The 25,052-nt window shown below is 40.8% G+C and overlaps 2 protein-coding genes and 1 long non-coding RNA gene across 7 annotated transcripts; all 3 read left to right on the top strand.

The window, feature by feature from the left end:
• Window positions 1–1,738: 1,738 nt before the first annotated feature.
• LOC117857203 (AMSH-like ubiquitin thioesterase 3) lies at window positions 1,739–7,916 on the top strand. The gene is made up of 14 exons (XM_034739724.2): window positions 1,739–2,005; window positions 2,253–2,317; window positions 2,399–2,471; window positions 2,663–2,833; window positions 2,979–3,082; window positions 3,806–3,911; window positions 4,006–4,052; window positions 4,660–4,975; window positions 5,162–5,251; window positions 5,326–5,388; window positions 5,514–5,588; window positions 6,563–6,625; window positions 7,152–7,204; window positions 7,395–7,916. The coding sequence occupies exons 1-14, from the start codon at window positions 1,880–1,882 to the stop codon at window positions 7,573–7,575; spliced, it is 1,533 nt and encodes a 510-aa protein (XP_034595615.1). The 5' UTR covers window positions 1,739–1,879; the 3' UTR covers window positions 7,576–7,916.
• Window positions 7,917–8,911: 995 nt separating this feature from the next.
• Window positions 8,912–16,812, top strand: LOC117857204 (uncharacterized). 5 transcript variants are annotated; one of them, XR_011898378.1, is made up of 5 exons: window positions 8,912–12,241; window positions 12,329–15,477; window positions 16,142–16,216; window positions 16,293–16,310; window positions 16,513–16,812. XR_011898378.1 is itself a non-coding variant. In XM_072294239.1 (2 exons), the coding sequence occupies exons 1-2, from the start codon at window positions 11,948–11,950 to the stop codon at window positions 12,842–12,844; spliced, it is 810 nt and encodes a 269-aa protein (XP_072150340.1). In that variant the 5' UTR covers window positions 8,912–11,947; the 3' UTR covers window positions 12,845–16,812. The 5 variants fall into 5 exon arrangements, 1 of the variants encoding a protein (XP_072150340.1); XR_011898379.1 differs by lacking the exon at window positions 16,293–16,310; XR_011898376.1 differs by having other exon boundaries at window positions 15,796–16,812.
• Window positions 16,813–20,059: 3,247 nt separating this feature from the next.
• Window positions 20,060–22,581, top strand: LOC117858648 (uncharacterized). Its single transcript, XR_004641013.2, has 5 exons — window positions 20,060–20,521; window positions 20,656–20,723; window positions 21,069–21,121; window positions 21,754–22,115; window positions 22,199–22,581. It is a non-coding gene; the product is annotated as an uncharacterized lncRNA (long non-coding RNA).
• Window positions 22,582–25,052: the final 2,471 nt, after the last annotated feature.

Below are 25,052 nucleotides of genomic sequence, written 5' to 3' on the forward strand. Positions count from 1 at the left end.
ATATGCAATATCAAAATATATTTCATGGTGAATTCAATGAAACAAATTTGAAATTGTAAATATTGTTATATTTTTCTATAAATTTGGTTAAAGTTGAGAAAATTTGACTTAGGACGAACCTAATATGACATGTAAAAAAGAATAGAGGAAGTACTAGGTATGTGACCGTGCTACGGGCTTACATCCATGTTTATTGTTTAGAAACATAAATACCAGCTCAATACCAAAAAACTATATAGTGAATATACAAGGAGTGAAATAATTAGAATGAGAAAAAATTATATAGCAAATACATTAGAAAAGAGGTGAACCTTCATCTTTTGTTCTTTGTCATTCGTAGAGAAACCATTTTGGTTAGAATGATCAAATGCATTATTAGAAGTCTATTGTTGTATAAAATAATAAGTTTCTAATAAACTCTGCTTCCCAACTGAACAAAGCATAATGCATTCAAATCTTATTCATGGATCTGCCTTCTGTTGAGGTCCTCGTATGTCAGCTTCACCTAGAAGTTGTCAATATTATCATCTAGATTCTTCATATTTGTTAATCGAGGGCCATTTTTCTTTAAAATATTCTACCAACAATTAGTAAATATTTCTTTAAAAAGTTTCTTCTAACATTTCTACAAAGTTGTTGATGATGGTATCAATATCAACCTCATCAAGTAACTTCTTCTTAAAGTATAAAGTTGCCAAAATATTTAACTTTTCTTTAAGACAAACATACCTCATATGGTGATTCTTCAACAATTTGAATTTTGAAAAGCTTTTTTAGTGTAAGACTTAACTTAGAAATTAGATAATTTTAACCTAACTTGAAATGAACTCATCAACTTGTTTCCTCTCCCTTCTTTTCATGCTGGCCGGCTGCATACCTTCTGGCCAACATGACTATGCTGGATACTAAAAGAAAAGTAACTGAAAGCTAGTTAGCGCAAACTACAACTGTATAGATCAATGCAACTTACAAGAATATTACTCATTACTACGTAGACCTCTAATGTCATCCGTCCCATTATTATATGATAAAAAATGTCATGGTGGGTGAAAGCAGATGCTGATATCAGTTGAGTTCGACCTCTATATGAAGTTCGATTTCTCGCCTGTCAAATGAACGTCGATGCTTATAGTGTGCTTCATTCGACTTTTAAGGCTACAACTCAATTTTGGAGCTGGTATTATAATTGAAGATCACTGCCTTTACCAATTATGTACATGATGGCTATGGAAGTAAGATATATCTTGAAGGAAAAGGCATAACGTAAGGTTTTTTCTTGCAGAAAATAGTCAAAAAGAGCGTAGACTGGGGGCGTTTGGTTCCCTTTGCTTATTTTTAGCACGTGTCATATCGAATATTTAGATACTAATTAGGAGTATTAAATGTAGACTATTTACAAAGCCCATTACATAAGTGGAGGCTAAACGGCGAGACGAATCTATTAAGCCTAATTAATCCATCATTAGCAAATGTTTAATGTAACAACACATTATCAAATCATGGACTAATTAGGCTTAATAGATTCGTCTCGCCGTTTAGCCTCCACTTATGTAATAGGTTTTGTAAATAGTCTACGTTTAATACTCCTAATTAGTATCTAAATATTCGAGATGACGCGGAACTAAACGGGACCTTATATAAAACCTATCACACATCAATTCGGACATCTTTCAAGGGTACATGCGCAAAAAAAGAAAAAAAAAGTGGCTAGGCCGGAGCCGCAGCCCGCAGCTGCCCGCAGTCCAATTCCAACGTGACCCAATTCGGCAATTCCTTCACCGCTGCCAAAGTCTACTGCCATTCCTACCCCCTCCTAACCCCGCGTCGCCACGAGCTCGCCGCGCCGGTGAAGGAGGGGGACCTCACCGGAGCAGAGGCCATGGCCCCCCCGCAGCCAGCCAGGGGCGGCGCCATCAATATCGAGGCGTGCGCTCGGCCGATCGCCGTCGACAACCGCATCAGCCTCCCCTACTACTTCCGGATCGCGGGCAGTCTTCTCCGGCAGGTTCAACCCTAGCCGCCCCTTCGGAACCTTGCGTGGGGGATCGCTCCTGCCCCCTCTAGATCTCGCTTTCTGTCGCTTTAGTATTAGCTGCGTGGTTGTTTTATTGTCGATTGGACACGATTCTCTTCGATTGGTTTGGGCGATGCGAACGAATTGGGGGTTGTTGTTGTTACCATGTTAATGCGAGTGCTATTAAGTTTGGAATTAAATTGTGTTGAATTTCTATGCTCTGATGTTGTCGGCGCAGGCTAATATATATCGGAACGAGAAGAACATCCTCGACCTGTATGTCATCCTGCTGAGATACTCGAGGTGGGCTGGGCACTCAATCATTTGATACTCGCATCTTGGTACTGTGATTGGTTGTTACACCTGAAACTTGATTGGCTGCAGCTTATTGTGTGAGACGATACCGAAGCATCGCGATTTCCTTGCCTTCAAGTTGAGAGAAAAGGCGTTCTATGATGTAAGTCCTCTCTTTTCATTATTAGATATGACATCTCTGGCCAGAAATCACTCTTGAGCAACATAATCTTTTCAGATCCCAACTGAGCATGTAAAACCTTTTGCCAATGACTTTTTTGGCCTTATTTAATTCATCTCTGAACTCCATATTTTTTCCAGATTTTTATCTAAATGAATGAGCTTTTGTTGCAGAAACTTAATGATGTTATCATAGAGCTTGAGTCATTGAAGCCAGTTGTGCAGCGGCAGGTTGCCGAGCATAACAGAGGAGGTACTGTGGAATCAAATACTAATAGTCTAAATGGTACCTATGCTACATCTCGTAGGATAGAGCAGCATACCCCAAGCTTGTATACTCCACAGGTATGCATTGCATCACATTGCATTTCCTAGCCTGTAATATCGTGAAGCATTCTGAGAAGAAGAGATGGAGAATGCGTACTTTCGTAGTTTCATATTCTCATGTGCTATACTTATGTTGTAAGTTTTCATCCTTTTTCTTCTTCAGCCATTTGTAGGTAGCGCTAATGGAGCACTGCAAAAATCCTTCCATGTCGGGAGACAAGTGCCATCATTACCAAGTGTCCAACCTGATAAGCAGATTCAGAAACAGTATGTATACCTTTTGGTCATTTAGTTATTTTCTGATCTAACAGTTAGCCACCACTTAGGTAAAACTGTAAAAGGAGGATTAGGTGACATGTTAGTTATCGAACAAAGGCAATGTAGTAGCTTGATGATTTTTAAGCAGGAAGGTAGGCTTATAGGGATTAGGGAACACATGGTCCTAGAGTAACTTAATTTCAAGGGTGGTTATTTCAGAGGAACTTTGCAGGAAACAAAGCATGCTGTTTGAAAATCTTTGATTTTTTTTCATTGCAAACAAACACGGCCATATTATCCAATCAGTTGGTTTTATCTATCTGTTCAGAATTTACTACAATCAGATAAATGAATATAAACCTCTTTAAACATCTTGGGTTCACACACTTTATATTTGTAAATTAGAGAAACAACATTCTAGCGAGAGGAAAAATACCAAGAGGCTTACAAAATCAGTGTTTTTTGCAGAGGCCAACAACTTATGTAGTTAAGTGCTTTGGCAGAATGATAATTAAGCTATTCCTTCTATTTCCTTTACTCTGACTTCTATTTTCCTTTACTTCTCTAGATATTGTTCTTATCCAGTGTGCTTTCTGTAGATAAAAAATGTGCTATCCTTTCCCAGATGTACCAGTGGTCATTTGTGTTAGATAGCTGTATCTTTGATCTTTTTCTTCTTTTGGTGGTTTTATGCACTGAACCTTCTTTTTTTTTTCTGTCTAAACTATGCAGATTTATGAATCTGCCTTATCCAAGTGAAGAAACACTAGCTAGGCACTCCATATTAGGACCTAATGGTCTTCATGGCCGATGGAATGGGCCTGTTACTGGAATTAAGGTATGATTCTTTTACTTGCATCGTCTTAATGTGTTTGGCTGAGAATTTGACCACAAGCAAGCATTATCTAATGTTTCTCTACCATTCTTTACAGGTTCAATATCCAAGCAATTTTGAATTAACACAAAGTGACATGACAAGGTGATAATTCATTACTTACATTTGTAGAAGTATTCTTTTCCATCGCTCTCTTTTTGTTGCAAACAGTTCTTGTAATTCCTTTTATTTTGAAAACTGAGATCCCTTTCTTTCAAGTTGTTCTACACTTCTACCTCCACTCAACTATGGCCCTAATTGGGATATTTTTAGGACCTGGACTATTTCCTGTAAAATTCTTACGTTCTAAACATACATGGTGTGCTTTCTCAGCATGTAAAAAGTTACAGGAAAACCAAAATAATCCAACTGTTATAGAAACTAGTACAGAACAGTTTATGTTAAAATCAATTGACACGGAGAATTTCCAATTTTTTAGTTAGTTGTTTTACAAATTTCTTAAGTAATTTTAAAGGCGATGTTCTGTATCAATGTAGAGCCATCTGAACAGGTATTGATTAGGTTGCTTGACTGGATATAGTTTTTAAAGAGGACAATCAACCTAGTTGAAAGAGAAACTTAACCTTACACATGAGATTAGACTAGAAGATCGAGGCACATGAAAATGATCGTAGGAGGCACTACAAGAGGAAATTAGCCATACAGCTATGCCATTTCCTTTTGTTTGACATTATCGTTCTTTCTTCTGCAGTTTAGTACCATCCATCTCGAACCAAGATGGTTCAAATGGTCCCGGTACTGCACCTCCAGATAGCTCCACAAATGACAATGAGGATATGAAATCTGTTCTCTCTCTTGATGATGGTCGGTGGTCTGTACCAGCAGAAAAACGAACCCCACTTCCTTCTGCTAGTTTGGAAGAAGAGTTGTTCCAATTGAATATCAAACAGCCTTCTCCTCCTCCAGTCCTGGCAGAGGTACAGAGACCAATTTCTCCATCAAGCGTTGCTGATCCAACACCAGGACTTCCGACCTCCGGAACTGCCCGTTTTCAGAACTTGCATGTTGTAAGTTCAAAATTTATATTTTCCTTTTAAAATCATTGTATTGTTTGGGTTTACTCTATACCAATCACATCGTGTTTCTTACATCTGTATTTCATCTGTAGCAAGTTCTTCCATCAGCATTCACGTCAAATTCATGTGCTCTTTTGACTTATTTTTATTGTTTATTTCAATTTACATTGTTGTTAGCCGATCAAGTTGATGGAGTGCTTTCTAAGGGTTGCTGAATCAAACACCAAAAGAAGCTTAGAAACTTGTGGGGTTCTTGCTGGTACCCTGGTACGCACATTGCTTATAGGAAATGAGAACGGTGGTTTGGCTGAATTTCTAACGCTAATTGTATTTTCATGTAGAAAAAAAGAACTTTTTATGTGACAACCTTAATTATTCCAAAGCAGAAATCAACATCTAATACGGTAAGCTGTTCGTTTTTACTTCCGTTTTATCTTGGTCGTCCTTGTTGTATCTCCATTTGTTTTATGCAAGTTGCTAGCATGTGTAATAAACATAGTACTGAATGGCATGGCTTTTCGTTTTCCAGTGTGAAGCTACGAATGAAGAAGAACTATTTGAAGTTCAGGACACGGGCTCACTTTTCACTCTTGGTTGGATTCATGTGAGTTCAATTTAACTTGGACATTTTCGTATGGTTGCTCAAGTCAATAAGGTCAATGCTGTCTGCCTGTATGTCTGCATCCTCCTGAAAGGAAAAAAAAAGGGAAAAGGTTACATGTACCACACTCGATATACCTAAATAAAAACTAGTAAACTAGTGAATGAAAGCTGCTTCTCTGCCTTTTGTAAGTGCAAAAATCTCTGCTTAAGCATGGGAAGTGCTTGACAAATGTGGATACTAGGATACCAAAATCTTTAGCTTGCATTGACCTGTCACAGTTGGATATGGATAGTCGGATGCCTTAGAGAAAGATTATTTATATATGCCTATGGTTTTCATTCCTGCCAAACTTGGGACTAAAAGGCTTTGTTGTTATTGTTGTATTGTTTCCATTACTGCTATCATGGCTGCGAGTCTCGTTATGCATATTGAGTAGTGCATGATGCAGTGCTTTGTTTTATCTTTCTGGTGCTATAGTACAGAAGAATTTAACCAGCATTTAACATGTCTCGTCATGCACTTCTGCATATTTATGTTATAAATGTGGCTGGTTTTAATGTGGGTATCAAGGCCCTGTTTGGATGCAAAGTATTTTGGCATAGAAAAATACTATGGTTTTGGAAAGTGGAGTGTTTGGATGCTATACAATCTTTGTAGTTTTGAAAACCATGGTTTTGATAAAACTGTAGTCTTTTTGGAGTTTTTAAAACTCCACTCCATACCACTTTTTTCTAAACCGTGGTTTTGCACATCTCTGCTTCAAAACCTAAGTTTCTTGATACTATGGTTTATCAAAACTACAATATCCAAACAGGCCCTAAATATTCTTCCAAACTTCCAGGAGTCATTAATCTCTATCAAATGTTATGGGGTGTTTAATGTTTTTGTAACTAGAAAGAGTCTATGTTGACTGATTGCTTTCCACTATACAAGAGAATATTACATTCCTTGATATATTCCTTTTAATTTTCCAGACACATCCAACACAGTCCTGCTTCCTGTCTTCCATTGATCTCCACAATCATTATTCTTATCAGGTAATGCTGGCAGACTGAATCTCACAATATTTTACTGCTTATTTGGTGGCACAGTTCTGTGGTTACATTAGAGCAATTGGTTTCTGTGTTGCTCTTAGCACTTGATCATTTGAGCTGTAACTGTTTGCTTATTGGTTAAATGTGGAAAACTTAATTCTTGCTATTGTGAAGATGTTCTCCAATACTAATACATGTTCTCGATTCATTTTTCATAGTTCCAGATCAATGATCAATTAGGTTTGATTCATCTGTTCATCCTTGCTTATTCTGTGTTAGGGATACTTCATGACTGGTCATAAATTTCTATCTGTTTGATCCTTTCCTGGAATGCTACACAAAGATTAGACTTGGTAAAATGTTTTGTAATAGTTTAATTTTGATATCTTTCTTATGTGTTCAATAGTCAGTGTGCCCTCCCATGAAAAAATCAATAGTGGCTAATTTGCTTACGATTATTGGCTGATCAAATTGAAAGTATTTAATGTTTAATTTGATCATGCTATTTACATTTTTTTTGTGTCGATAGGTCATGCTACCTGAAGCAATTGCAATAGTTATGGCACCTACTGACACAACAAGGTATATGTCCCATCTATGCTTTTGCCATCCATTTCTTTCATTTGAAATTCTACACTTTTGTTGAGTTAACTGACTTTTGTGTTGCTTGGATGCTTGATGGCTCGCGTTACCCTACCTCTAGTTTGTCCGCCTTGTAGCGTTGGAAGACATCTGACTAATCATGGTTATGTATTTGTTTTTGTTTGATCAGAAAACATGGTATATTTCACCTCACGGATCCAGGTGGTATGGGTGTGATCCATGATTGTCAAGAGAGAGGTTTCCATCCACATAAGGCACCTCTAGATGGCTCGCCAATCTATGAGCAGTGCTCCCACGTCTACATGGACACTGATATAAAGTTTGATATGATTGATCTCCGAGAACGATGACAAAGCTCAACTTCATTTGGTATATTTGGAGTCTATACTTCTGGCAGTTCAACAAATAGCTGCCTTATTTTTTTTAGTTGTGCTTAAGAATTGCGAATTCTTATGTAAGCAGTTGTACATAGCTGTTGCATTGTACAGAGAAAAAATTGAATTAATGATATGATTGGTAACCTTCGAGGTCATTGAGGCTTTGTTGTAATTCATCCCTTTAACCTTGCAAGGCACACGATCACGTGACAAGATGAGGAAGTGCTGTACTTCATTTTCATGCCATGCCTTGCCTTCGGTACATTGCTGAATCTTTGACCTTAATATTATGAATGCATCGATTGTTTAAGCTATATTTTTTGTACTGAGACATTTGGTTCACTTGTTATTTGCGAAGGATGATATTAATGGATGCTGTGTGTGCGGTTTTTCTCTCTTTCGCTTTCTTACGTGTGGCCTGAAAGGATGCCCCTTGAGATAAAAACGTCGCGTCCACTACTGAAAGTTGGGACGTTGCAGGCTTACAGTCTAGTAGACGTAACCGTTTTCCTTATTTCACTTGCGTGTTCAGAGAAACCTAGGATATATGTAGGTTTCAGATTTCCTGCTTTTACAATCTCCAATTGACGAATCCTGCGGACAAGCTTTTGCTCCTTATTGGGCCACGTCATCCCTATTTAACAACCATCGGATCCCGCTGCAGAGCTTGATCGAGCCGTCCGTCTCGAGCTCGGTGTCTTTCGCGAGCGCTAGAATTTCGCGACGCTTGGGGTGTGATTGGTTGGTTGCACGTACCCGGAACCGGGCTCCCGGCGTGCAACTAAGGCCTAATTGGTTACCTGAGCCTTTCGCTGGGCTTGGTTCGTCGAGTGCAAAAAACACCTTGGGAGCCTGGCTCCCGTGGTGCAGCCGATTCGACCTTCTCCCCAGAGCCAGGCTCCGCGGGTGCGGCGGCGCGTGCAAGGCGAGCGCGTGGCGGGCGAAAAAGCTTCCGCGCGTGCACGCGGGAAGCTTTGGCGCCTTCGCTAGGGTTACCGGGCGATTTCGCGCCATTCCGCGGGCATAAATGTCGACCCTGACCCTTCCCCTTCCCTCTCGCGCAGATTTGTTCCTCCACCGGCAGCTCGCAGGTTAGGGTTCGACCCTTGTCCCCTGTCGTTGTTGTTTCTGATCTCCGGAGGCCTGATCTACCACCCCCATGTCTTTTTTTTGTTTCGCAGGTTGGAGTTGTTGACGGATCTGTTAGGCAAGGTAAGTTTTTTTTGCATCCTTTGTTCGGATTTCGTCAAAACCGTAACCCTAGGGTTCGATGATCCCACTGACCGGTGCTTTTCTTATGTGACACATGCAGGCCCCCACTGGATCTGAGTTCTTCGGTTGTTCCTAGGTACGATTCTTGAGTTGAAGGATCCGATCTGATTTCTTTACTGGTTCGTATGTGCGTTTTTGAAGTTTCCCCACCCGATCTGAGATACTAGGTTCGGTTCTTAGTGATTTATAATTTTTTTGGTTGCTAGGTTTCCCGATCAGACCCCCCCTCCTCCGGACGCCACTGATCTGTTCGTGGTTCGGTTGCGGAGCTGAGTTCCCTGTCCTCTCACACGTTGTTCTCCCTGTTCCTATTTTTGCGGTAAAATATCCTAGCCCTTGCCCCTCTGCGCATGCTATCCTAAAACCATGTTGTCGATGGTTAATAGGTGGTTGAAATGATTGGTACCAGTGTTGTTTGATATGTGAGCATACTCTGAGCACACTTGTTCATGATGTTGATGCGTGTATATGGATATGAGCATGTTTTCCATGTGAATGATATGTTTTTAGATTGGTCGGAGCATTGTTGTTCATGTCAATGATGTCTTTATGTTGATCTTATTATTGTTGTCCATGTCACTCATGTCTTACAATAGTGATCTGAGGCATGTTCTCTGCTGTCAGTGATGTTTTCATATATTGATCTGAGCCTTGTTGTCCATGTCAATGATGTGTTTAGATGTTGATCTCAGCCTTGTTGTCCATGCCTGTGATGTGTTAACATATTGATCTGAGCTTCTGTTGTCCATGCCACTGATGTTTATACATTTATGTGAGCTTCTGTTGTCCATGCCAGTGATGTGTTTATATGTTGATCTGAGGTTCTGTTGCCCATGTCAGTGACCCTTGTTTTGCATGTTATTCATATAGATGGCTCTTGAAGACAAGAGGCGCATGCTTATTATTCATGCAGCTGCTCTAGTGGCTGCCATGTATGCATTCTTCTTGAATAGGCTTAGGCTGGCTAAACCCTCATGTCCTCAGATTAGTTATGCCCCAATGAGTGCTATGGATGAGGAAAGGCAAAAAAATTTGGACATAATTTATAACTGTAATGATGTAGAGTGTGTAAACATGCTTCGCATGAGAAGAGCCCCTTTCTTTAGGCTATGTAATTTGCTTAGGGGCAGGGACTTGCTTAGAGATACCATACATAGCAGTGTAGAAGAGCAAGTTGCTATGTTTCTCCATGTTGTTGGGTATAACCAAAGGTTTAGATTATCCATCAAAGTTGGAGGAGATCTGTAGAGACAGTAAGTAGACATTTCAAAGAGGTGTTGTATGCAATTGGTGAACTTAGGCATGAGATGATTAAGGCTCCATCAACTGAGACACCTCTTAAGATTACAAACAGCTCAAGATGGTACCCATATTTCAAGGTAACACAATAGTATCCTTATGACAGAAATAATGCATAATTGAGTAAAAATTTTGTAATTAAGTGTTGTTGGGTTTATGTAGGATTGTGTTGGGGCTATAGATGGCACTCACATCTATGCTAGAGTCCAGCTAAGATGCAATCAGCATTTAGGGGGAGGAAACACTATACAACTCAAAATGTGCTAGCCGTAGTGGACTTTGACTTGAAGTTCACTTATGTGTTGGCTGGCTGGGAGGGTTCTGTACATGATGCCACCATTCTAGCAGATGCATTAGAGAGAGAGGATGGGTTAAGGGTTCCAGAAGGTAATGAAATAAATTAGTTCCTTAAACCTAGTTACAAACTAGTTGACTCTAGGACTAATACCTGTTTCTAATCTTTCTAGGGACGTTCTATCTGGTAGATGCTGGATATGCATGCCGTCCTAGATTCCTACCTCCTTACAGGGGTACTAGATATCATCTTAATGAGTTTGGTGGTAGAAATTACCCAACCAATCCAAGGGAGCTGTTCAATTTGAGACATTCTAGTCTGCGTGTTACGGTTGAAAGGGCTTTTGGGGCTTTAAAAAATAGATTTCGCATTATTGACAACAAACCTTTTCATCCATTCAAGACACAAGTGAAGTTGGTCCTTGCTTGTTGCATTTTACATAATTGGATTCTGGGGCATGGACCTGATGAGGTTATTCCTCTTGAGTCCACATGGGAGCCTAATTCTGTTAATGGACATGGGGTCCCTGTTGATGACAATGCAGCTTGGGCTACTGTTAGAGATGAATGGGCTAATCAAATGTGGGCTAGTAGGGGTAATGCACATTTGTAGACATTGGATAACTTTGCTAGGGTGTTGTAATGTTTCTGTTCCCTTTGTACCTTGAAACATTGGACAACTATGCTATGATGTTATGTTATTCCTGTTTCTTTCTCACTTTGAGGCTTGGACAACATTGCTATGATGATCTGTTATTCCTTTTTTCTTTCTCACTTTGAGGCTTGGACAACAATGCTATGATGATCTGTTATTCCTTCTTCTCTCTCACTTTGAGGCTTGGACAACAATGCTATGATGATCTTGTATTCCTTTTTTCTTTCTCACTTTGAGGCTTGGACAACAATGCTATGATGATCTGTTATTCCTTCTTCTCTCTCACTTTGAGGCTTGGACAAGTGTGCAGTGATGATATGTGCATTCTGTTAATTTTCATGAGGCTTTGGGCTATATGCAATGATGATATGTGCATTCTGTTATTTTTCATGAGGCTTTGGGCTATATGCAATGATGATATGTGCATTATGTTGTTTTTCATGAGGCTTTGGGCTATATGCAATGATGATATGTGCATTCTGTTTCTATATGCATTGTTCTATAGTTATTGCACATACATGAGGCATTGGACTGTATGCAATGATGTTTTACTAGTTCCTGAGGCAATGGGCAACATGCAATGATATTTACTAGGACATGGCACAAGTGAATGGTCAGTTTGACCTGCTGGAGGAACTTGAGGCTACTGAGGTTGTTGCCCAAGTTGCCATCCATGCTGGTGGCTAGGCTGCCGCAGCTGCTGGTGGCCAAGCTGCAGCTCAAGCTACTGGCCAGGCTGCACCTCAAGCTGCTGGCCAGGTTGCCGCAGCTGCTGGAGGCCTGGCTGCAGGTGTTGGTGGTGCTGGGCAGCAACCCAGGGCTGCTATGAGGTGGACTAATGTGATGTCTGCATTTGTGCTTCGTCACTTCTGTCAACTTATCTCTACTGGTGTGAGAACTGACAAGGGGTTCAAGGAAGTGCACTTGAACCAAGTTGCCAAGAGTGTGAATGAGTTCTCAGGGCTTGAGGTCACAGGGACTCAGGTCTACAACCATTTGAGGAAGTGGAGACAAAGGTGGGTCAGGGTGATCAAGCTGAGAGAACTGAGTGGTGCACTGTGGGATGATGATAACTTCATGATCACTTTGGAGGATGAGCACTACAAGGGCCATGTGCAGGTAATCTTTTGTTTACTAACTCATCTGTTTTGTAATATTTATATATTTATCTGAGCATATACTGATGATGTGTTGTTTGGATTTCAGGCACACCAAAAGGATGCTGAACTCTTGAACAAGCCCATTGAGAACTACCAGCAGATGGAGGTGATGTTTAGGAATGGGTTGGCAACAAGAAAATTTGCTATGGGATCCAGTGAACCTTTAGGGTCCCCTTCTGACTTTGCAGATTCAGAGAATGACCACATCAAGCTGGATGATATGGCAGGGAAGTGTCAACCTGCTGGTCCTCTTGGTTTAGAAGCAGGGAACAAGAGGAAGAGGTCCATGCTTAGTGAGGGGGATATTTTGGTGATGACTGGGATGACTGATGCTGTCAACAATGTTGCCAATGCCATTATTCAGACCAAGGTAGAGGATGTGCACCCTGATCTCTATGATGCTATCATGTTCATGCCTGGTTTCACTGATGAAGAACTGATGGCTGCCTATGAACACCTTCTTGGCAACAAGGCTCATGGTACTGCTTTTGTCAAGATGAATGGTGCTCACAGGGTGCTGTGGTTGAAGACCTACTTGGCAAAGATTTTCTACATGCAGTGAGGCTCTTGTGCAGAGGCCTACTTTTGTGCAGTGACTGCTGATCAGATGGTGGCTTGTTTTTGTGCATGAGCCTCCTGGTCCACTCCTTCATTCTTTTGTGCAGTCAGGCTAACCCTATTTGTTGGTAGCCTCCTGGTAGATGATTAGTGACTGAACATTGATTCATCAGATGTGATGACTGACTGACTGGTCATGACTGAGCATATGCCCATTGCCTATGATGCTGCTGTGTTGATGAATGAGCATATGCCCATTGCTAATGATGTTGCTGTTGCTTTATTGTTATTTTCATTCTGAGCAAATGCCCATTCCCTATGATGCTGCTCTAGTGGCTGCTGTTGCTTTGTTGCTTTCATGTCATTGCCTGTCTAAGCATATGGCTCCTGATTTCTGCAGTTACTTGTTGTGTTGTTCTAATGTTACTGTGACCATATGCCCAATGCCTGTGTTAAGTTCATGTTACTCAGGGCATATGGCTCCTGATTTGTGCAGGTACTTGTTGTGCTGCCTAAGCATGTTGCTGTTGTTTTGATTCACCTCAATTATGTCCTAATTTCTGTCATTTTCGTACATGCTTTGATCTAATTCAAAATCTGAGCATATGCCCTTTGCCAATGATAAGTTCATTCATGTTGCACTCATTTATATACATTATGTCCTAATTACTGTCATTTTGAGACCTACTTACATATAATTCAGAATATGAGGTTATGCCCTTTCAAATTGATCAGTACATTCCTGATTCAGTCATTTATCTCAATTATGTCCTAAATCCTATCATTTTGCAACATGATTTCATCTAATTCATAATCTGTGCTAAATCTTGTCATTTTGCAACATGATTTCATCTAATGCATAATCTGTACTAAATTCTGTCATTTTCCTATTTCCTTTAATCTGTTCCTGAATCTGAGCATCAGGCCTTTGCCAATGATAAGTTCATTTCTGTTATCTGAAATTGAGCACTTCTTGTCAGGTTATTTGTAAGGCCAATGGTACTTTGTTCTGTGCTAAATTCTGTCAGTTTCCTATTTCCTTTAATCTGTTCCTGAATCTGACCATTAGCCCTTTGCCAATGATATGTCATTTCTGTTATCTGAAATTGAGCACTTCTTGTCAGGTTATTTGTAAGGCCAATGATACTTTGTTCTGTGCTATTTTCTGTCATTTTCCTATTTCCTTTAATCTGTTCCTGAAGCTGAGCATTAGCCCTTTGCCAATGATATGTCATTTCTGTTATCTGAAATTGAGCACTTCTTGTCAGGTTATTTGTAAGGCCAATGGTACTTTGTTCTGTGCTAATTTCTGTTATTTTGCTATTTCCTTTAATCTATTCCTGAATCTGAGCATTAGCCCTTTGTCAATGATATGTCATTTCTATTATCTGAAATTGAGCACTTCTTGTCAGGTTATTTGTAAGGCCAATGATACTTTGTTTTGTGCATTTTTTAGAACACATGGCGTAGTACGTTGTCAGTGTTGGTCGTCAAACTGGAGTCTACTCTACCTGGGAGGCTTGCCAGGTGAATGGATTCAAGGGAGCATGCTACAAGAAGTACAAGACCAAAGATGAAGCGATGCAAGCTTTTCATGGTGCAAAATTTCAACCTATAGAGCTACCGGCGCAACCTCGACCTATTATCAACAATGCTCAATGGGACTGCAAATATTATTCATGTTGTTAAAGGCTTTATTTATCTCTGTAATAATTGTGGTTTTAGTTTTAAAGTAGTAATTTTAGTTTAGGTACACACTCTACTTTCCTCAAAAACTATGTTCAGCTAGGTAACTTCACCTCCTCAATGCAAGTGGTGATTGAAACCGCCTCTATGCGACCAACCTGTTTTTTGAATTCCGAGTTCGTACGTGTAACCAATCATCGTATTTTCGCAGCCTGATTCAACTCAAACGACAACCAAATACGATCCTATTGCATCCCAGATCCTGCTGGTTCCGGCCGGCCTGGTTCCTGGTGCGAGCCAGGCTGCTCAGGGAAGACAACGGTGAACCTCTCACGCCTTCCGCTCGCCGCCTCCGCCTGCCGCCTGCCGCCGTCTGCTCCGCGCCTACCAGCTACCGCGGCGCCCGTGCCTCCCTCCGCCTGCAGCAGGCTCGCCATCCTCCGTCGTCCGCCAGCCGCGCCACCCACCGACCGCGTCCGCCCGGCCCCGTCTCCCTTGATGCCATGGCCGAGGCGACTGCCGTTGCGCCTTCTGCATTGGCGCTGTCCAAGATCCGCGCAGGCTATGGCCGCTGCCATACAAGCTCAGGAGGAACTCTTCAAGCCTCGCTTCACCGATACCATGGGATCCACCTCATCTTCCTCTCCCACAGTCCAATGTCCTCGACGATGACGGCGACCCCGTCGCCTTCCTCCACTTCCCCATGCCGCCTGCTACCACCGTCTGCTGGACAAGCACGGCGCTTGTCGCGCGGGGCGCAGGGCCGTCGCCGATGCGGCCGAGCAGCGTCTCAAGTGCAGATGCGCAGCGCAGTGACACGGAGGTCCAGGTCCCTTGCCCACCCGCAGAAAACCTCCCCAACGGCGAGGAGGCATTGCAGCACGGCAGAAGAGCTCCTTGTCATCACAGAAGGCAGCAACGCTCCTTTCAGCATGCGCAATCAGGCCCATGGTACTGACGAATCTTTATATATGTTTGATCCTTTCCCCAGCTATCTTAGATTTCAGGTAATTTTAATCTGGCATCATAGATTCATACACATCAAGTGTTCGATATATGTCCTCAGAAGAACAGCTCAGTGATATATCATTTCCATGTGGATTATCTAATCAGTTTTATTTGGATTACACCTCATTTCTACCATGAGCATTATCCATAAGTAAATGAGTTCTTCTGTATTAAATCAGTAAGCTCATTAGTCCTTTCAACCTACTCAGTTGTGTATTGTTGCTTCTAATACCTTTTACCTCTTGAAATGCCTTACTACAGGCTACATTGCAAGATGAATTATGCATTTGGGAAAAGTACCATTTTACCAATATGATGCTTAGCAAATTACATGGATTACATATCCTATTTGACATGTGACATACCCTGATCTAGAACTTCAAGTTTGAGATCCGAACACATCTATATCTATGGAAACTCTTTATGTTATTTGTCAAGACATTATCATAAGCAATATATCAGTTGTGCTGAACAATACATATGGATGATAAGCCATGCATCCTAGGCTGGCCCACACCATGGAGGTGATTGATGCATTCCAACCTAGCAGTTTACATAATGCCTAAGCCCTTGAGTTGTTTTTAAAAGTATGCTCATTGACAATCAGGTATGCATAACAAATATCTCAAGTCATTTATATGCTTTTTGCTGGTGTGATAATCAAGATTCAAGATCTTCAAAGGTTTGTCCACCGATACCCAGGAACTCTAAATATATCAGTAAGCCACACACTGACCATGTCTTTTTATTCTCTCAAGCTAACAGGAAAGTATGAGGTACGAATGTCTCATCTCTAATTTCTTGCATTTCTATTGCTGCACCTCTGTCATTGTTCAATCTCTCAGATGTTGATTTGACCAGGATATAACAAGCTTGCAAACAGAAAACAAACAGTCCTTGATGCTACTTAATACATAATTAGTAAACATGCTTTTGCTTGCATATATCTGATGTAAAAAAAAAATGGATGTTGTGTAGGAAACAATGATACAACTGAGGCGTCACATACATCTTAAAAGAGATCACCTGCAGCCATTTTTTGCCAATTTTCAGCTCTGCTTAGTCACTACTGTTACAAATCGCTTGCAGAGCTGTTATGCTCCTCGATGCTCAGGGCTTCTTGACGCATGGTGGCAACTTGGGGAGCATTGAATCTCCTTTTTTAATTGCATATCAGGTGGTTTTCCCCAACATAAGCGAGCACCCAGGAGAACAATAGAAAAGAGATTTGTTATCAGTATGACAGTATCATTTTCAAGAGTTGAGCATTGAAGAACATCTGGACATTGCTCTGAGCATGGTGTGTTCGAGAAAAAAAAATCCCTTTACATTGTGCACTATGCATAGCAGACCATATAACCGATATATTAATTAACCATGACTCAATTATCAATCAAGCTGTTAGAACTTAGAAGTGGACGATAGTTAAACTAGAATAAAAATTGTATTTGTCTAAAACGGTACTCATTGATTGAATTCTCTCGTATCCAACGTTTCTCACAAATACAATCATGATATCTTTCTCAACATAATGTTTCCTTCTATCCATGAAATTCTATCACTTTATGAAACTTCACAATCCAAACGCTGGTAAAATCAAGCAGGGCGCTGCAACGCCGCGCCAGAGTTTCTAGTCTCAGGAAGAGTCTAGGAGAACCATGAACAACTTTTCTTTTGATCAAACTAAACTAAAATTTCAGGAAATTCTTGCATAATTCGAACTGGATTGGTTGGGCAGCAATGCTGTCTCAACCCCGCGTATGGTTCTGGCAAGCTGTAGTTTTCTTCGGTTATGCCAACTACTGCAACAAGTTTATCAGTTTACTTCGTCTGTGGCACTGGAACACGAAAATTTCTTACAAGCAAAGGCAAAACCCCGCCTATATTCACTGACAGTGCAAACATATTAAAATTTTGGGAATGTGACAGCGTCTTAATATAAATTTAGAAATTTAACAAGGTGCACTATGAACTATTTAAATTAGATCTAACTCTATCCCTAACCAAACAGCCGGAGTAGCTCAGTTGGTTAGCGTGTGTTGCCGTTAACCACAAGGTCGGAGGGTCCTCCCTCTAGTGTTTTTTCGATTTTTTATTTTATCTTATTTTTGTTTCGAATCTCATAGTCATATTTTTTTATTAACCAACTTTTATTTATTATGTCTTTTTTCCTTCTCCAACTTTTGTTTACCAATTTTTTATTCTATTTTTACTTACTCTTTTTCACTAATTTTATTTTAAATCCCCATATTATTTTGTCATTTTCCATTTTCAACATTTCTTTGCATCTTTTGTTTATTTTAAATCCCCATATTACCATGTTGTTTTTCATTTTCAACTTTATTTTTCCTTCTCCAACTTTTGTTTACCAATATTTTTATTCTATTTATACTTACTATTCTGCACTAATTTTATTTTAAATCCCCATATTATTCTGTCATTTTTCCATTTTCAACTTTCTTTGCACCTTTTGTTTATTTTAAATCTCCATATTATTCTGTTATTTTTTTCCATTTTCAACCATGTTTGTGGCTTTTGTTTATTCTGACCGTAAATTATGATTAGCTCCTCACCAACAATTTTGTTTCCATTTTAGTAAATTATTTATTCTGTCATCTTCCATTTTCCAACTTTTCTTTGCCAATTTCATTCATTCTGTTCCTAAACTACGGCCACTCCCCACTTCCGTTTGCCAATTCTATTTATTCCAAAATTATGATTAGCTTCTTCTCGCCAACAATTTTGTTTCCATTTTAGTAAACTATTTATTCTGTCATCTTCCATTTTCCAACTTTTCTTTGCCAATTTCATTTATTCTGTTCCTAAACTACGGCCACTCCCCACTTCCGTTTGCCAATTCTATTTATTCCATACTTAAATCTATATCTATACTTAATATAAACTATGGTTGTTTCTTCCGACCGTCGTGGTTATTTTGTAAAAAAGTCTCTCAACTTTTTTTTAATCAACCCGTAGTCCTAGGAGTTAAACTGCTGTAGTTCGTTGATGATTTGCAAAACAATCCCTCAGCTTTTCGTAATGGCCGCTAAGCGCAAGGGTGGGGATGGAGCAGTAGTCTAGCGCTTGGTGGAGCAGCGTGGCCAGCGTGGGCATCGCCGGTGCCGGGCCTGAGGGGTGGTCCTGGCGCAACTACACCACTCACATGGGGGATGGGGGTGCCGCGGCTTCCAACGAGGGTGGACTGGCGGCTTTCCCGGCGGTGGCACTGGGACTCCCGCAGTGGCGGCGTGTCGCATCACCGTCACCCTTTGCTGGAACTTGAAGTTAATCCCAGCGAGGGAGGCGTCACAGGCATAACATAGTGGTGGAGGAGCTCTCCCATGACGTGCAACAGATCTCGCATGGCTATAGTGATGTATGCCACCACCCACCAGTGTGGATTTGCTCGCATGCCCAACAATAGTCCTCAACCAGAGGCAGCGCTAGCTAATGTCGTCTTCGTCAGCAACACTCACCGCCGCCTGCCAGAAGGGCTACCGCTTCAACCTCAGTAAGAAGCTCCACTGCCCACTGCTGCATCACTAGGAGGGCAATCCACAATTGGGAACCATATGCGTAGGATGACGAGGAAAAATCCACCAGAGCACGTCGCTATTGATCTATACGGGTACTTTTTAAGTCACAAGAATTAATGATAAGAGAGGTAAATTAATGATAAGAGGGATCTTCTTGCTCCACTTAGTTTATAATATTATTGAGGAGCTTATCGTGGGTCACTCGGATACTGTGGTACTTCTTGGGGCACACTTCATGGTTACTCAGGTGCAATACCTTCTCTTCTACTATTTGTGTTCGTCTTAGTACATCGCCCTTTCTCAGATGCCTAACAATAATTATGGTTTTTTGTTATGAAGGATTTTAGCCCAATTGATGGACAATCAAATCTTAAATATGATTTGTCCTTATATTTTAAAATTTTCAGCTGGAAGATAGTAGGTCCACTGCTATACCTTTACTATCTGAATCTGAAAATTAATTTGTAGGTAAAATATTTAGTCGTTATTGACTATATTATGAGGAGCAAATTGTACAAGGATACTTGCATTGGTTGGTTGGTTGCTCATGTTTTTTGGAGCAACTAGGCTATGATGTCAGGCTGTCAGGGTGTATACACTTAGGCATGAATTGTTGAGTATATTATAATCAAGGACTGTGCATTTATTTTAGCCTTGCAGTTTTTTTCTTTTTATAGGTTGAAACTTTTGTGGACAATCTCTTACGTTCATAATAACTTGCATATTCATAAAAGCTAAGATAGGAGTTGCATTAGTACTGAATCGTACCAGATATTTTAATGCATGTTTGAACCAGATGTAGGAAACATTACATATGTATAAAGTTTGAGATTCTACCGTTCAAATAGGCTATGTATAATTTAAAGGAGTTGTTCGCTTATTATCATCGGAGATGTATACAAATATTATGAAACAACCTAAACCAAATTAGGAAGTGAAGCAAGCGAACTAGGAGCTAATGGGAGCAGGTAAGAAACCGTAGCAATCGCACGGGCATTTATGTATATATACACACACTCTGCGTTTTAACCGTATCGGTAGCCGACGCGTGTCCCAGTAGCGTGGGCACGTCATTTTTTCCCGCTTCGGCCCAGGTCGTGCGCCCTCTTTGAATTTTTTTTTGAGGGGGATGTGCCCTCTTTGATGTTGCTGCAGCCTGCCTTGGCGTTAGCCCTTGAACCTGCTGGGCTTGGGCCGCCGTGTGCGTCGTCGGTGCCTCGCCACGAAATCGACGGCGGCCTGTTTATCCGTGTCCTTCCCCTTCGGCTTTCCTCGACGACGACCCCATGGCACTGCCGTCCTCTCGCGCCTCCCCTTTCGCATCTGGCGCTATTCCTCACCGCCTCGTCTCCCGCGAGGTGAAAAGGCCGGCGACAGTTCAGATCGCAGCCCCTCTACTCCGCGCTAGTTTCCCCACTGCCCTATCTTCCTTCTCCCCTTCTCTATTTGAGGTAAGACAAACCCTAACTTTCTGTAGAACTGCGTATCATTCAATTAAGAGGAAAAAAATATCATAGTTTGTTTACAACGCGGGCCATAACCGGGCTCACGCACACGGGTTTTGAAATGTATACGATTACATTAGGGAACCAACTTTCATATCTCTACCGGCAGCAAGATGAGAGGGACGTCGCCGAAGAACAGCGATGGTGGGTGAGTGCCCCTCTCTCTCTGTGCTGATCTGATTTCATTTATATGTAGTAATCGTTTTCCCTGATTTCAAAGCTCCTCTCCAAAATTAGCGAGTGATGGTTACAATAGCATTCTTGAGTAAGTTCTGAGCTTTTCTGCATACTATACATAGTTGCTGCCCGCATGTTCTTTTTTTCCCTAATGAAGTTGTCCACAAAATTTTATTAGTATCCATGGCTGGGTATACAGAGTGGTAAGAGTCCTTCTCTTGAAGTTGTCCACAAAATTTTATTAGTATCCATGGCTGGGTATACAGAGTGGTAAGAGTCCTTCTCTGAATCCTCACCAGTGCAGCTGTATTTGCAGGCATTGAGGACGTGAAGCCCTTCATGAATCTTGGTCAGTAGTGATCCAGCGAGGTTAGGTGTTGCACTTGTGGAGTTATAGCTTCATTTCATTGATGTTCAAATTGCGGCTATCCATGGTCATGAATAAATCAATTGATGTTTTTTCTCTTTCTACGTGCAGTAATCAATAGTTTCTAAAGGACTAAAAGATTTTTTTTTAAGAATTGCAAGGTGTCAGATGTTTCTGCTTATAAAAATGGCTTAAGCTTTTTTTACACATTACCTCTTTATAGTTTAATCTAACAAAACAACCAACAATAAGTACCAATTCAGGCTTTGCAAGGTGAAATTGCAGGTTCTTTGTTTAAGAATACATGCTCTTTCAGACCGAGTCATCACCACAAATGAGGAGTTGGGATCCTTACTTATTTTCCTTTTTTATGGACATGCAACCATGAGGTTGCTGATTTCTACTGTTTTTAACACCATATCAAAGTTATATATTTATTCTTTGTGAAATCCAAATTAACTAGCAAATTAAATGCACTAATGTTCAATTGCTTGCAACGTAACTATGACCTCATTGACTGGTTCATGGATTCTCTACCTTTTGTGGTCAAATTTGATACTGTGTGCTAATTTCATACTCCTACCTTTGTATAACAGTTGTTCCAATAATTTGCCATTGTGCTGTGCCAACACAGGTCAAGATGCTAATTCTTCAACAACCATAACAATGCATCAATACAACACAAAGTTTTCCTCTTAAGGGCACGGCATAACAAAGAAATAACAAACTATGCATAGGGAGTTACCATTTCCTTCAAGCTGCATTGCAGGTCTATGCTTTCTCACTTTTCTTAATTTTTGATTTCACAAACTTTCATATTAGCATGTGACCAGCAGCCACCATATCAATATGAAGGAAGTGTTATTTCGTGCAGTCTTAATGCACGAGGAAACCAGTCTTGGTGGTATCTTGGATGTACCTCTTTGAAGAAAGGTCATTCCCAAGAGGAAATTGTTGTATCTGGTCCAGTTGTTTGGTCAAAGCTACAAAATCAAGGTTAACCTTCTACTGCCAATCCAACTTGAATATGTTTATCAAGCGACAGCATGTAATGTGTAACTCCTAAATTATATATACAGGTATTGAATTCCGGAATGGGACGTTCATCCTTCAGCCCTAAGACATGAAGGGGCGTAAACTGCCAATTTATTGTTGAGTTGGGAGATATTGGTGGACAGCTATTACGAGCAGTGGTGGACCGGTAGCACATATCATGTGCTTATACAAAATTAAAAATCTATTAGAAACCATTTTTGAAACGGTTAAAGATCTTAGTGATTGCAATATATACGTGGTTTGTTTCCTGAAATTTATGTTTCCTTTATTAATAACATCACTGCGCTACCAATGTCAGAACTTTAGGTATGCAGGATAGACAGCTTCTTTAATAGGGCCTCAATTCTTACGCATGCCAACCATGTATGCGTATAAGCTAGGCAAAATATTATGATGAGGAAATTCCTTCCCCTGATTCTTTTGTTGCTTCAATTTCAATGTGTTTCTCCTCTCAACCAAAGTGCTTTACTCATACTGCAATATGAAAGAATCTGATTCTTGCCTTTGCATTCATGTTCTAATATGATAAAACCCAAAGTACTACCTCATCATATCTTCCCAGTGTAGCCTACTTGATTTGACTCATTCACCATGTTTAACATTCAGACAAAAAAATAGGAAGCACGTTGCTTTGGAGCGGGCGCGTCGTAGCGCGCCATTCTTCCTAGTGAATCTCATTGCACACGGTTAATTATTAGCCGGGCACAACAGGCAACTGCATCTATGCGTCTCGATTCTGCTTTAGCGACCAACCAAGGATGACACCCTCCCATAATCATCGTCGGCGACCGGCGACACCATTGGTGGGTGAGCGCGGGACGCGGCGCGCGCCGCCAGCGGCAGCGGCGGGTGGCACTTGGGGTCGCACACCGGGCAGGTGCTCCGGCAGTCTTCCATCGTCATCCAGCACACCGGCTTCCGATAATTCAAGCAACAATAGCAGGTGTAATCGTGGCCGGCGACACCGACACATTTCGACTTTTGACAGAATATCAGGTAGATCTTGCTCCCGTATCCGTCTACGTGCCCAGCCGCGGCTGCTGCCGTCCCTCCGCTACTCCCTCCTCCGGCAACACTCAGCAGCTGCTGCCTCGTGCCTGCGAGGAACACACCGGGTGAATTAGCGACCAGATAGACTAGAAATTTCAAAAACACTCGTCTTGAGATGCATGGTGCTTACAGCGTGTGGAGATGGCGAGGTTTACGAGTAGCACGACAAGCAGAATGGCCGCCGCCGAGCCTGGATTCTTCGAGCGGCCATGGCCGCCGCCCATCATACTGTTGCTTCCCGTTATGCTCCGTTGCTCGATTTATTCTTTGTTTGGGCGTGAGCAGGTGTATATGCATCGATTCCCAATCAGTTAATGCACTAGTCTTCTTTTGGCGGGTCGGGACTCGGGTACCTTTCATACAAATAAATAATGGCCGTGTATCCTAGTCCTAGGTATTGAAATCAGTCAGTTTTCAATCATGGGCTACATACCTAATATGGATAACCGAATTATCCAATATTTATGTCCACTAAAACATTAATAATATAGATATATTCATTTTTATATTCAATGTGTACTAAAATGGATATATCTGAATCCATTTTTCATTAGTTTTCTCTACCCGGTTTGACATTCATATTCGGAAATATCCGATCCTATCCGTACACACGAAGGATAAAGGACCATGTGAAACTATCAAAAAGTTATCGCTCATGACAAATAATATTACTTTTAATATCAATAATGCTAGTACATCGTAGAAACTATTCAAAAGTTATTTCCATAACTAATAATTAATGATAATAATTTTAAGAAAAAGTGTATTTTTCATCCTCAAATATTACTCATCACTTAGCAGGGATTAATCAGATGATTAGATAGCATAAATCGCCAATAGATTTCACTAAACCTTAAACTAAGGTGGGGAAGATAAATGCACCGGTTTAGTTAGTTAAGGTGTTGATTTGCACCAACTGAAATATGAGGGATGAATGTCATACTTTTGCAATGCTGGATGGATGAAAAATACAATTTCTCCTAATTTTGATATGCTAATGATTTCCATTGAAACTATTTAAAAGTTATCTCTATTTTTAATGACCAATGCAAAGGGACTGTGATACCTTAAGAGGGAGGGCTAAAAACTAAGGCTCCAAGCACATATAAAAAATTTATTCCAAATTGTATCTAGATGTGCACTAGCTTTTTATATGTGTTGCTATCTCTACTGCAAAATAGTTTTGCACCAAAAGTTCCAATAAACTACACAGGGCAATTCTAGGAAAAGGTAAATGTGGAAAGTATAGTGCAAAAGGAAAGACGGAATGTAAATGGGTAGAGAATACAAACTCCCTGATACGGCAACACATTGATTTTTACTGAGGTATTGGAAGACAAAGCTTTCCACTAGTCCTTGTTGTTGGAGCCCATCTCAAGGAAATGCCTACACAAGGGTATACGCTCCCCAATCAAGTGACTCCGTGGATAGCCGACGGGTCTTCCCCACACGCAAGTGGATCTTCGCCTAGCCTCTCCATATGCTCCTCGCCATCTTCACTAGGTAGAGCTTTGGTAAAATGTCTAGGGCCTCTCGTCTCTATCACATGCACCGGCAGCCACTCCATAAACGTGGTTGGAGGGTCTTGTAAGACTTACAAGCCTTGAATTTACAACTCTTAGTGCACACAAATAATGACAAAGAGGTGTGCAAACCTCGCCTAAGTCTAGACTAATCCCTAAAGCAATACGCTAATAGACCTAAACTAGCACTAATCAAGATCTAAGACTTATGCTAATTATCTTAATCTTCTCTTGAGCACTTTGGTGAATAGAATACTTGTGTATGTGTGGAAACCAAACCTATAGCTTCTCCAAGCTCTAACAC

This window comes from Setaria viridis, chromosome 5 (genome assembly GCF_005286985.2).
Source record: "Setaria viridis chromosome 5, Setaria_viridis_v4.0, whole genome shotgun sequence".
NCBI lineage: Eukaryota > Viridiplantae > Streptophyta > Magnoliopsida > Poales > Poaceae > Setaria > Setaria viridis.